Raw genomic sequence first — 13,309 nt, 5'->3', positions numbered from 1 at the left:
AGGATAGGAGAAACGGTGTATATAAGTTTGATTTCTTTTGTTTCCTTACCTCCAAACCATTCGCGGAAAGTTAGTCATATTTTTGGAACTCTTTCTTCTTTTATTCGGAAAGATAACTGGTGTTGCAATGACTCCGAAAAGAGCTTTGATATCCCTTACTTCATATCACGGTCCCTTCTACAAAGATGGTGCCAAAACAGGTGTTTTTGTAGTTGAGATCTTGCGATCGTTCGAGACATTCGAAAAGCATGGTTTCGAAGTGGACTTCGTTTCTGAGAATGGCCACTTCGGCTGGGATGAACATTACTTGCCAAAGAGCTTTATAGGTGGTGAGGATAAGATGAACTTTGAAACGAAAAAATCTGCCTTTAATAAGGCATTAGCTAGGATCAAGAGTTCAAATGAAGTTGACGCCAACGAATATAAAATTCTTTTCGTATCTGCTGGACATGGTGCTCTATTTGACTATCCAAAAGCTAAAAATCTGCAGGATATTGCATCGAAAATATATGCCAACGGCGGTGTGATCGCGGCCATCTGTCATGGACCCCTCCTTTTCGATGGATTAACAGATATCAAAATTGGAAGGCCACTAATTGAAGGCAAAGCTATAACTGGCTTTCCGCTCGACGGTGAAATTGCCCTAGGAGTTGACGACATTTTGAGAAGCAGAAACTTAACAACTGTTGAACGTGTTGCGAAGAAGAATGGAGCCAAGTATTTGGCCCCAATTCACCCCTGGGATGACTATTCCATTACCGATGGAAAGTTAGTTACCGGTGTCAATGCAAATTCATCCTATTCGACTACCATCAGAGCTATAAACGCATTATATAGCTAAAAAGAGACAAAGGAAATTGTTAATGGGAGCTTTTCTCTAATCATTCTCAGGTCCTTTGAAGAGAAGGCTAACACTTCGATGGCTCGAAGGGTAAAAGAAAAGACACGCGAGTAGCACCGATTATGTCAGAATGAGAAATATATAGAGAACGACTAAATAGTAGACCTTAGTCCTTAGTGTGGTACTGTTCGTAGTCACACGTGACACAAATAATGTATCTATATAAAAAAACGCGGTACCATGAGATCATTTGCTATTCACGAAACACGTGGATTGCAATTGGAAGTATGCCCCCTCAAGTCCTTGTCTGTGGATACGCTTAAGCTGGAGTATTTTTTTTTTTTTATACACAACTTTTCTCTATCTTTCTTTTTGTTCTTTTTTTGAAGTAATTAATTGGTATATGGAAAATAGGAAATCTATCATCTCGTAGTAATAGGTAATGTATCGTACTGTATTCATAAATCTCACAAAATATTACAATAAACCGCAGTGGTGAGTAAGGATGTGTTAAACAAGGGTCTGATCTCAAAAAAAAAAAAAGAGACAATAACGCGAGGAAAAGTATAAAGAAAAGATCCTAACAAACCGGACGAGTCAATCCTCTAGTCCAAGCATAGGATCCGAGAGTTATCACCAACAAGCAGTATGAAGTTGCGATCGAAATAGTATAATAAATGAGCATGTTAATAAATGATAGCTTATACCCTTCATTGATAAACGTGCTAATGGTACTCAAAGTGCCGCAAAATCCTGATATTAAGGCAGAAACAATATGACATGAATTCAATGAGTCTACAATTGGAACGTCTGTGAAGGAGTGTTTCTTACCACGTTGCACCATGGTAAATATGCCAATCAATAAAGTGGCGAAAATGTTTGCCAAGAACGTACCCAATGGAAACTTTTTGTTTGTTTTGTTAAACATTTCTGCCAACCAATATCTTAGAAAACCAGCAAAAATTCCAAATAGACATGGCAATGTCCACTTGCCCCTCGAATAATTCTCGTAGTAGGCACACAAAACCACAAACAGAATAATTAGTGGAAAAGCTAGTGCGCACGCGAGTTTATCCACGATATCAAAGAATTTCCTAAAAAATGGTGCTGGAGTTTTGAATTTGAACTCAAGAATATTTTTTTCCATTTCCTGTGTATCAACATCACCGGCATTTGCGGTTACAGTGTCTGAAGGAGGGCTATATGGCTTAGAAAAAGCACTAGAACCGTAAGCAACAATGACTTCCTTACCAAGCTGTCTACCAAAAATAAGACTACCCATAGACACCATAAGATGGACGAGCAAGACAGATAAAAATTCCATTATTCCGTAAGCTCTGTTTGGCAGTTTTGTGTGATAAGCGATATTAGCGTTAGTTAAGTTTGTGGAGTGCTCAAACACTTCTAGCAGCATACTAGAAAAGGAAGACAGGGCACCACAGTACCCAGTAGTTACACCTAAAAACAAGACTTGGTGATCTTTCATCCAAGTGTAAGCATTTAAAGATTGCATGATCCCCATTAGTATGCAGGATGAACAGTTAGACCAGAGAACGGTGGGAGCAGTAACGAAGGCCGGAGTGTAGGAGGAAAGCGCCGTTATAGCCTGACGTGTTTCAGTACCTAATATGCAGAACGTCGTGAATGTACAGAAAACATGGATATAATGGCTCAACCTGTGATTTGATATGACAGGATTGAAAATCATCGGAGCATTAGACCCTCGATTAAATAATTAGATAACCGCAGATTCTTGCCCCACTTAACACTAATAATAATGGCTGCAATAATTGCCAACCTTTAGCATTTATTTCACTTGTTTTTTTTATCTCTTCCAATATTGCGTCAAAAGTGATTTTCATCGTTATATAAAAAGAAGTGACACCACTTTGTCTGTAAAGCTTTCCTACATCACGACTCCTCACTGATACTGACTCCAACATAGTCACCATCCTTCCGGCATACTTATCAAAACTCACTCTGTCTCTCTACTCTTGTATCATTGCCATACAATATTAGCGTGTACTCATTGGGTCGCTACTAAATAATGCTATTCATTATACATAAATCAAGCGCTGTTGTTTTACTTTACAATGCTGCCCTCCCTTGCCTTTTATACCATGTCTTTATCTTGATTTCATATCATGCTATCTGTTAATTTATTTTTTTTTGGGAAAATAAGAAGAAAATAAAAAAGTATTGGACAGATAACTGATCTATATATAAACACAACGTGGAAGTCTAACATCTCGTTAGCATGACTGTCACCGTGCTTTAAATCTCTCAGGCAGTTCGTAATTGTGATACATTTACAGCAATGAAAGGCGCCTCTAATTGGCGTTTCCGATACATCTTAATATACTACAAAGATAAATAGTCGATGTAATTTCCCCTGTGGTTATTTAAGCAGAAATGTCTACAAATACTATTATATCCAAAACTTTCGTTGTAGCTTTTTTTTCTGATCTTTTTTAGGCTTTATTTTTCTCTTTTTTAGCTCTTTCCTACTTGGCTGCCTTCAGCTGTGCTTTTTTGAATTACTCCTTTGAAATATAATTGTATCACTCGAATCCTAACAAACATCATAATTATTACTGAATCATCTGGAATTCATACTCTTCATACTGTCCCATATTGGTCTTCTCACGGGAAGTTTTAATGGTTATGATTAACCATCAAATCATTTATACTGATACATTGTAGTTTATTGTTAATAACCAATCTTTGTCGAGATTCATCAAAGTGCGTTCCAAATCCCTCATTATGGGAATCTGGGTCAGTCATGCCCATTGGAGATGGGCCCCAAGAAGGAGTGTAGCAAACTTCATCCCAATTGCATTGCGTCTCACAACGGTAATTTAGCTCAATCCACCCTAAAGATTCAATTAAGCCATCGACAGCGGAGCGAGCCGTTTCAACATGCTCTTGCAAGTCTCTGGAAGTTGTATTATCTTTCATAAAAGAGTAAACTTCAGGTATCAATAAATCATTCACTTTATAAATGACATCAACAATTTCTCCGACAACGCTGACAGCAGATGACCAAATCAAAAAGTCTGCATCCGTTTTCAAGTCCTGGTATGGACTGACATATTGGTATAGAGCAAAATCTTTCCCACTACCGAATTGATCACTGTTGTTACTTGCAGCCTCAAACCGAAGACAAAAGTTCAACGTGAGTGCTGTCGCATTGATGGCAATTGACTCATTAATATCACCATCGCTGTTCAGTATGTTACTAACAGATTTTATCAATGGTGCAAATTTAATGACAAGCTCATCGAATGCTAATTGCCAGTCCATACTTTGTGTGGCGTCAAACCCGACTTCCAGAGCCTTCTCTAGTTCATCAACCATCTCCAGTTGTTTTTCCCATGTCATTCCCTCATCAAGTAATCTTCTGTTGTTAGGATCAGGAGCAATGTAAGTCCTGTTTATTCCGCTCACTAGGTACCTGTAGTCAATATGGATTCGATGCTCCCCGTTGTCATGAGCTGCACCCGCTCTTAACCAATTGAAACTCTTAACGGCGTTGAAATTAGATAAAGCCTTCTCCCAACCATCTTCTCTTTCGAGAATCGCCTTTTGGTCATCCGTTAGCTGATCTTCAACTAGATTTCCGTCCTCATCTAGAGGCCAACCCTCTTCCTTTGATATGACGGTAGGTGATGGCAGACCCAGGTATTGGTTCGGATGAACCATGTCTAGCATTGAGACGAGCTCGACGTTGTCAGCCGAAAAATCACACAAGATGACTTCAAAGCCAACCTCCACCCTAATGACTCCGTCAAGCCCGAGCGGTTTTCCCCACTTACATATTCTGGCGGCGTAGAGTCGTTCTACCATTCGTTCGTTTTCACCGTCATCTGGAAGGTCCAATTTCTTCTTGATAACATTCGACAACATTAGCTGCGTGTCCATCTCTCCTGAATCAGTTTTCGCAGCGGAAGCCCCATCAAGATAAAGAAATTTGTTGAGGTCCCGTGCTGCTCTATAAGTAAGCATCTTTTGAGAACTACGACCTCTTTCGTCTGGTGGTGGTGGCCCCTTTGGACGATCGCCATGTGTGCCATTGCCGAATCTCCCATGCCTTCTTTCCAGAGATTTTCTTCCATATGATGGCGACCTCAAGCCAAAAGAGTAGCTGAACTCGTGGTCCATAGCTAGCCATTCGAAAGTGGTTGGCACTTTTGATCCGGCATGGTACATTAAAGTTCCCTTGGGGATTACGGCGGGGAAATAAGATACACCAACAGGATGTATATCTGATGGAGATTGTCTTAAAGCAGCTCGAATGGAATTGAAGATAGCCGTGCTGTTATCGAAATCAATGTCTCTGACAAACTCATGGTAATTATCCCACCGTATAGAAGGTGCATTTGAAATTTTAGTTGCAGAGTCGTTGTGTGGTAGGGCAGTTGATACTATGCCATAAGATCCAGATAACTTCCAACAGAAACCGAACAGAATAATCAGCAGTACGCCTACGGTGGCTGAGACACCTTGACGATGGAATCGCATTATTATTTATCTAAGCAATGATCAATGGATTCTTCGAGAGCTGAGGCCATAGATCTTTTTTTTAAAATTTTTTTTATCTTCCAAATATCTTTCATCTTTAATACTGAAGGGGCGCAAGTTTCTTTTTTTTATTTTGTTTAGTTTTTCTCTTGGCAAAAATTTTTTGCACCCCAATCTTTTTTTACGTACGTAGTTCACTGCGGCTGCTTACGGCAGCGTCTCACTTTGTCCGGAGAACGGTTGTTAACTTGTTTTTTGGTATAATGCCAAGACAATGTCATTGCAAGTGATATTAACACTGTAATGCACCACCTTGATGAAAAAGAAACTGGAATCATGAACTTCACCTTTTATAATTTCGGTAATATATAATAAGGAGGTTCCTGGTGTGATTTGTTTTCTACAGATCATTTTACACTCTGTAGGTGCGAATAAAATGTACATCATAGTTAACGTTTAAGGGGAAAATAAGACCTGATTACACTTTTTCGTTGGTGTAATCTTACTTTCTTATGAAAAGAAAACATTACGTTGAATGTATACTCTCCCTTTTCACGGCACTTAGCAGCAGATAAAACGTGCCGGGAGTTACCTATTTTGTCATCATTCGGGAGTAGGCTTGAAAGAAAGTTTCGACCCCAACTTTTCTATTTTTTATTAGTTTGGCTATAGTTTAAAACTGTTGTTTGGGCCAACAGCGAAACAGCTTATCCCCTTTTTTCCCTTTGCAATCGGGCATTTCCTCACTAGGAAAGCACCGATTGTAGAACTCCGAGTGAAAAAAGTCATGCCAGTAATAAAAGTACCTGACGTTATGCTGAATATACTGTCTTGGATTATTCATTTGCTAAGTAGAAGTTGGGGAAACCTTTCTGCATTGTCATTCATTGAAAAAAGAGCATATAAAAAGGCATGAAGTTGGCGCTTTCTTTTAATTCTTCCTGAAGTAGCTTTTGTAGCTATATTCTTAGTTATATATTGTCCCTTCCTTTTATCCAATTTAAGCAGTAATCATATATATATATATATATATATATATATTGGAGTAGTAGTCAAAACAACATATCAACTAAAAAAAAGAAACTGAGATGTCAAAGGGAAAGATTTTGCTAGTTCTTTACGAAGGCGGTAAGCATGCTGAAGAGCAAGAAAAATTATTGGGATGTATTGAAAATGAACTTGGTATCAGAGAGTTCATTGAAGAACAGGGATACGAGCTGATTACTACCACTGACAAGGACCCTGAGCCAAATTCGACCGTGGACAGGGAATTGAAAGATGCAGAAATTGTCATTACTACGCCCTTTTTCCCAGCCTACATCTCGAGAAACAGGATTGCTGAGGCACCTAACCTGAAGCTTTGCATCACTGCTGGCGTCGGTTCTGACCATGTTGATTTAGAGGCTGCAAATGAAAGGAAGATTACGGTCACCGAAGTTACTGGCTCCAACGTCGTTTCTGTTGCGGAGCACGTTATGGCCACAATTTTGGTTTTGATAAGAAACTATAATGGTGGCCACCAACAGGCAATTAATGGTGAGTGGGATATCGCCGGTGTAGCTAAGAATGAGTATGATCTCGAAGACAAGGTAATCTCAACTGTGGGTGCCGGTAGAATTGGATATAGGGTTTTGGAAAGATTGGTTGCATTTAATCCTAAGAAGCTACTGTACTACGACTATCAGGAACTACCTGCCGAAGCAATCAATAGATTGAACGAGGCTAGTAAGCTTTTCAACGGCAAAGGTGACATTGTTCAGAGAGTAGAGAAATTAGAAGATATGGTTGCTCAGTCGGATGTTGTTACCATCAACTGTCCATTGCACAAGGATTCAAAAGGTTTATTCAATAAAGAGCTTATTTCCCACATGAAAGACGGTGCATACTTGGTAAATACCGCTAGAGGTGCTATTTGTGTCGCTGAAGATGTTGCGGAGGCGGTCAAGTCTGGCAAATTGGCTGGCTACGGTGGTGATGTCTGGGATAAGCAACCAGCACCAAAGGACCATCCTTGGAGGACCATGGACAACAAAGACCACGTGGGAAACGCAATGACTGTTCATATTAGTGGTACGTCTCTGGATGCCCAAAAGAGGTATGCTCAAGGAGTGAAGAACATCTTAAATAGTTACTTCTCCAAGAACTTTGATTACCGTCCACAGGATGTTATTGTGCAGAATGGTTTGTATGCCACCAGAGCTTATGGTCAGAAGAAATAAGAGTGATTACGAATACTGGTAGACGAAAAATCTTCTTTTATTTTTCTTGTTTTAGCATATTTTCCAATATTCTTCCACAACCAATTTATACTCTAGCTAAATATTCTACAAGAAAACTCTCCTTTTTTTTTAAAGAATAGAAAAACAGTTTATTAAAAATCAGTTTATTGAACTGCTGATAAGATGGTTATATACAAAATTTGCTGCCAAAGTCCAGCAATAAACGATATTCACAGCATTGGTTTAAAATGAAAAGAAAAAAGGCCATCCTCCTTCGTTATTTTCTTTGGGATTTTTTTGTCGTTAATAATAATGTTAAAGGTAAAGGGATAGGCCGCAATCAACTTCATTGATTGCAAAGAGTAGCACAATCACAGTTAATTATTTGCTTTATAGACGGATCTTACTCTCAATGATTAGCGCCTAGCCGGCTTTAAACATTGTCCTTTCAAAACTCCGAAAGTTTCTTCTGCAGAAAAGAGATATATAATGGAAACTTTTCGGGGGTTTAGGGTCCAAAATTTACCACTCTTTCACTTCAAAATATCTCGAAGGAAAGCCTAGGAAGCCTAAATTGGATAGACCTGTTTCATAATCCCATATAATCATTACCTTTTGAGGATTTAAGTTTTTAGTCAAATATCACAGTAACAAAAGCCACCAGAAAGTTCCAGTTGCTGCGTCCTGGCATCCATTAATTTATCTTCTACAGTTTTTAATTAGCCGCCCAGCTATGACAGTCTTTAAATACGGTCTGAAATTTTTCTAATCAGTGCACCCGTGCATCATACTTCATGCAAGGTACCTTTTTTTCTCAGAGGTATTGTCTACGATCGAGGTAGCACTTTGACACAATGAACCCTGAGCTTTTCCTACTTCAACAGACCATTATATTCAGCTTAATCTGCCTACCAATAAGAATAACCACACTTTCTTTTCAATTATGTGGGCAAAAGTCCGCAGCTTCATACCATTATTTACTCTTTGACTGCGTGTCTGTAGTTTGACTTTGAGAACCATATTTAATGTTGACTTGTGTGATAACAACTGAAGTGGCTTGTGGCAGTTTTTTCGACTACGTCAAAAAAAGTGTTGCATAATCAAACCAGGCACTTGCGAAAATGTTAAAATTATTTTTTTAGTATCTATCACCTGCATGGTTATTCACCACTGTCTATGTTCGGATCTTTCCTAAACGGGCTTTTGAATTAGTGTTGCTTCTATTGCTGGAATGGAAATGGTACTTTTCATGCGCTCTCGCTTCTCGAAGTTTTAACGATGAAGCAGAACGATGTCGCTTTCATTACCTACCTATACACCCTGCGGGCCAGTAAATTTTTTTGCGAGTAACCGCTGAGGTTGGAAATATAGAAATATATTCCAGATCTGTATTCTCATTCACTAGAAAAAGGCAAATATGCTCATCAAGGTTTTCAGCATAAAATAAATATTATTGATATATAAGCGCCCTAATTTTCATTTAAAATGGAGAGTCACTGCTTCCAATATTTTTTTTGCAATCACAAGAAATCAAGAACAACAAGCATATCATGAGTTTCCTAAGCATTTTTACTTTCTTCAGCGTCCTTGTTTCCGTTGCCACTGCCGTCAGGTTTGATTTGACTAACGTGACTTGTGCTAACCTACATGGACCTCACTGTGGTACCTACGTTATGGAAGTCGTTGGTCAAAATGGAACATTTTTGGGTCAATCTACTTTCGTTGGTGCCGATGCTTTAACCGAAAGCGCTGGTGATGCTTGGGCAAGATATTTGGGCCAGGAAACAAGATTCCTCCCAAAGTTGACCACTATTGCCAGTAACGATACAAAAAACTTTTCCCCACTTATCTTCACCACCAATATAAAGACTTGTAACCCTCAATCCATTGGTGATGCTATGGTTCCTTTTGCCAATACTGTTACTGGTGAAATTGAATACAACTCCTGGGCTGACACTGCTGACAACGCTTCTCTCATAACCGGTTTAGCTAACCAATTGTTTAATGCTACCGATTATGGTGTTCAAGTTGCGTCATGTTACCCAAATTTTGCTTCTGTTATTTTAAGCACTCCAACTGTTAACATTTTTGGTAAGGACGACACATTGCCAGATTATTGTACTGCCATTCAACTAAAGGCCGTTTGTCCACCAGAAGCTGGTTTTGTATAATCTTTTTTCGCTTTATAGTTTATAGACATTATTTTAAGTGATATTTCTTATAAGCTGTTTCCTTATAAATTAACATACCATAGTTACTTTAAAGAAAAAACCCGGATTACGCTTTTAAACTCTATTTTCTTATGCTATCCTTTATTTTCATTTTCACTGAGTCTTTATGTTAATAATTACTTCTCCAAGCCATCCTTATAAAATCGCATTTCTTATTTTTTTTAATTATAGGTCTATATGCACATGTTAAGAATAAAAACAAAACATAAGTGAGTTTACCTCAATATTTATCAATTGTTTCCCATACTAACAAATAATGTCTACTTAGCCGTTGATAATCCCGTCTGCCATTATACATTCTTTCACTTTATTATCCCGTAAACGATAGGGAATATTCCCAAACATATCTTAAACTAATCACATTCCCAAAAATCTCTTTTCACGTAGTTGTATTTCAAAATAGCTAACACAGCCGCATACAGATCAGGTACAAGTGAAGTCCTTACTCCATCACACCTATTACTTAGCACTAAACTTAGTATATGAAATAGTAGAATTATCATCCATATTCTGGTAAAATTCGACTGATCAGCATGACGAGGCTTTTGCTACAAGAATCTAATCAAGGTATCTTCTTTCACCTAATTGGTACAACAGTCACTAGCAAACAACTTTCTCGAATCAAAAAAAAACTTTACTGCATTTTTGTCGTCTTTTATCTATTTGGCGTATTTTACCCAGATTTATCATAGATCACATATTCCAACTGTTGTGTTTAATCCGATAGTTTATCATCCTGAAGAATCGTATGATATTTTACTGTAAAATCTGGTATTACAGTGAACAAAGTACCGGGGATATTGATAAACTCTCTTATCATCTTCAGCTAGGTGGTTGTATTGGCCAAGTCTGGATTGAAATGAGCACCTATTTCAGTAGTCATTCTGAGGCTACAGTACTTATAATAGTAATAAGACATAATCACCAGCAGCAATTGATGTTGTCTCGAAGGAATGTTTGCTATAAGAACCATAAATTTTATTACCTTCGTAAATTCCTGAGATTATCGCATGTTTTTTTGTTTTAATGCATATAATAAAGAGCCTTGCTAGTGGAATAACGTCATAAAATTTAGTGAATACAAGGTAAAGTAGCAAAACTACTGAACTACACCTTCGTTATCCGGAGGCGTTATATTTTTACATTGCATCTTTATAAACCTTTAAAGCACGCTCCCTACTATGCTTTAAATCAACTAACGGTTCTGGATAGTTTTCTGGACGCTTATTTTCAGAACAAATCAATTCTGGAACCCATTTTTTGACAAATACCATTTTTGGGTCGTATTTTTTTGCTTGTATATCCATATTAAAAACTCTAAAATATGGCTGGGCATCAATTCCTGTACTAGAACAAAATCCCCAGCCACCAACATTTGATGATGAATCACCATCTATCAGATGTTTCATAAACCAGCGTTCACCCCATCTCCAGTCTATTAATAAATTCTTAGAAAGAAAAGAGGCTGTGATCATTCTAGATCTATTATTAATATAACCTGTGTACAGTAATTTTCTCATTATGGCGTCCACTATGGGAATGCCTGTATTACCAGTACACCACTTTTCAAATACTACAGGATCATTCTCCCACTTTATGTCTAATGTATCTAATCGATAAGGCATTCCCATCGAGGTATACGGCCAATTGCACATACAATGTCTGTAAAAATCTCTCCATGCAACTTCCTTGATAAAATTTTGGGTGGACGAATTATCCTTGAGTGCTTTTGACATCATTTGTCCATTACATGATTGGAATGCCTGGTTGACTATAACTCTTGTGCTTATCCTACCAGTAGTTATATACACACTTAGCCCAGAGGTTCCGCCCAAAGATAGCATGTCTTTTTCATTGTTGTACTTAAAACTTTTCGTTCCGAGGAAATCTTTCAATCTAGATAAGGCTGCTTCTTCAGAAACGTCTGGCAAGCACCATTTAGATTTGGGTATATATTGAAGAAATTCATCTGGTAGTGAATATTGGAACGGTTTCAGTTCAAACGTTTCATTGTACTTTAATGGTTCAATTATGTGCTGATGACAAATCTCGGAACTGCCCTTTTTGTGTTTATTCACATATAGCACCCATTTCTTGTACCATGGAGTAAATACAGAATAGTTAGTGCCTTTGTCAGTGGTGATCAATCCGGGAGCAACAATGCAAGAGTCGTGGTAGTAATTTAATTGCAGTCTTTGGTCTGTACCCTCTAGCAACCTAATATCACGGTATAGCTCGTCTGTTTGATATTCTATATTAGCAGTAATTATCGTACCTTTTCCTGAACTTACATTCATACATTTTTCCTTGAAAAACTCTACAAACTCTTTCGAATTAGATAAACTGCTTTTTGGCGTATTGAATTCCCACAGAAGAAGAGGTATGTGTAATTCGGCTAAAGACTGCTGCAAACTTTTCAATGCCCCTACAATAAACATCAGTTTCCATCCACTATCCATGTGAGCTCTCCAATCATCTTCATTGATAACATAAACGGCGTACAACTTGGCTTTTGCATTTTTTTGCCTTAATTGCTGGAATAGCGCAACACTTTGGCACAGTCCCACATTATCATATAAACGTAAATCATTTCTAAACCAGTGCATGACAGTGCTGACACCCTCAAATGACTGTTTTTGCTTCTTCTGCAGCTTTTCCACAATTTCCATGGGTTTAGCCCGAGACTTATTGTTGAATTGATTGGCACCCGTCCTAGTAATTGGTCTTGGATAATACTTTTTGTTCACCGAGTGGTATTGTTCGAAATCATGTTCTATATCTAGCTTAGATTTCTTGTGAACATACGCATTCGAGGAAGATACTATAGTTCTTTTCATTCTCAGTGTCTACTTTTCTGCTCTTTGAAACGGATTGAAAAGAAATAAATGCCAAAGTAAGTATGTTTTACCCCTTAAGATTTAACTTGACAGTTTTCAAAAAATGAGAAAGAAAAGCGGCGCTAGTAAAAGCGAGATATGCAGTTCGGACCCAAAATAATTGATTTAAATGCTTACGAAGAAGGATACATAGTCAACTAACGTAGCTGTTGTAGCTGGCACGATAAAACTGTGTTTTTCATATCAATAGCTTTTTCAGTATTCTATCGGCGAGGATTTATGGCTTTCGAGTAGCTCTAACACTGCTCCTGGATAGAATTTTGAAATAAAATTTCGAGGAAAAACAGTTGTGATTTCTCATATTGTTAAAAAGTTGAGTTTAAATATACAACACCAAATAGCACGGTTTAGACTTGCTACAAAATATTCGTTAATTAGCTTCAAAAATGACATTTTATAAATATGATGAGCAATTAATGTATGTACCAGTGCCAAATTCAATATTGTTAAAATGCATACAAAGGACCATAATTCTGACTGTGCTTTAATGGTAGGAATAAATTCTGTGTAAACTCAAACCAAAAGCAACATTTTCTCGACCCCAATATTGCCAATAAATATAAAAATTCCCAGATTAATTACGGGCAAGAATTACGTATT

General features: G+C 37.8%; 6 protein-coding genes across 6 annotated transcripts; 3 read left to right on the top strand and 3 right to left on the bottom strand.

Moving 5' to 3' along the window:
* Positions 1 to 127: 127 nt before the first annotated feature.
* On the top strand, positions 128 to 841 carry HSP33 (glutathione-independent methylglyoxalase family protein; the record flags this gene model as incomplete). Its single annotated transcript, XM_033913603.1, has 1 exon — positions 128 to 841. One exon carries the CDS (start codon positions 128 to 130, stop codon positions 839 to 841), a length of 714 nt encoding a protein of 237 aa, XP_033769494.1.
* A 580-nt stretch (positions 842 to 1,421) lies between these two features.
* Positions 1,422 to 2,549, bottom strand: FEX1 (fluoride transporter; the record flags this gene model as incomplete). Its single annotated transcript, XM_033913602.1, has 1 exon — positions 1,422 to 2,549. The coding sequence occupies one exon, from the start codon at positions 2,547 to 2,549 to the stop codon at positions 1,422 to 1,424; it is 1,128 nt and encodes a 375-aa protein (XP_033769493.1).
* Positions 2,550 to 3,496: 947 nt separating this feature from the next.
* SPAR_O04880 (uncharacterized protein) lies at positions 3,497 to 5,362 on the bottom strand (the record flags this gene model as incomplete). Its single annotated transcript, XM_033913601.1, has 1 exon — positions 3,497 to 5,362. The coding sequence occupies one exon, from the start codon at positions 5,360 to 5,362 to the stop codon at positions 3,497 to 3,499; it is 1,866 nt and encodes a 621-aa protein (XP_033769492.1).
* Positions 5,363 to 6,450: 1,088 nt separating this feature from the next.
* On the top strand, positions 6,451 to 7,581 carry FDH1 (formate dehydrogenase (NAD+); the record flags this gene model as incomplete). The annotated part of the gene is made up of 1 exon (XM_033913600.1): positions 6,451 to 7,581. One exon carries the CDS (start codon positions 6,451 to 6,453, stop codon positions 7,579 to 7,581), a length of 1,131 nt encoding a protein of 376 aa, XP_033769491.1.
* A 1,550-nt stretch (positions 7,582 to 9,131) lies between these two features.
* On the top strand, positions 9,132 to 9,752 carry SPAR_O04860 (uncharacterized protein; the record flags this gene model as incomplete). The annotated part of the gene is made up of 1 exon (XM_033913599.1): positions 9,132 to 9,752. The coding sequence occupies one exon, from the start codon at positions 9,132 to 9,134 to the stop codon at positions 9,750 to 9,752; it is 621 nt and encodes a 206-aa protein (XP_033769490.1).
* Positions 9,753 to 10,951: 1,199 nt separating this feature from the next.
* On the bottom strand, positions 10,952 to 12,649 carry PHR1 (deoxyribodipyrimidine photo-lyase PHR1; the record flags this gene model as incomplete). Its single annotated transcript, XM_033913598.1, has 1 exon — positions 10,952 to 12,649. One exon carries the CDS (start codon positions 12,647 to 12,649, stop codon positions 10,952 to 10,954), a length of 1,698 nt encoding a protein of 565 aa, XP_033769489.1.
* Positions 12,650 to 13,309: the final 660 nt, after the last annotated feature.

The sequence above is a fragment of the Saccharomyces paradoxus genome, chromosome XV (assembly GCF_002079055.1).
Source record: "Saccharomyces paradoxus chromosome XV, complete sequence".
Taxonomy (NCBI): Eukaryota; Fungi; Ascomycota; class Saccharomycetes; order Saccharomycetales; family Saccharomycetaceae; genus Saccharomyces; species Saccharomyces paradoxus.
This window is presented reverse-complemented; position numbering and strand designations above follow the sequence as displayed.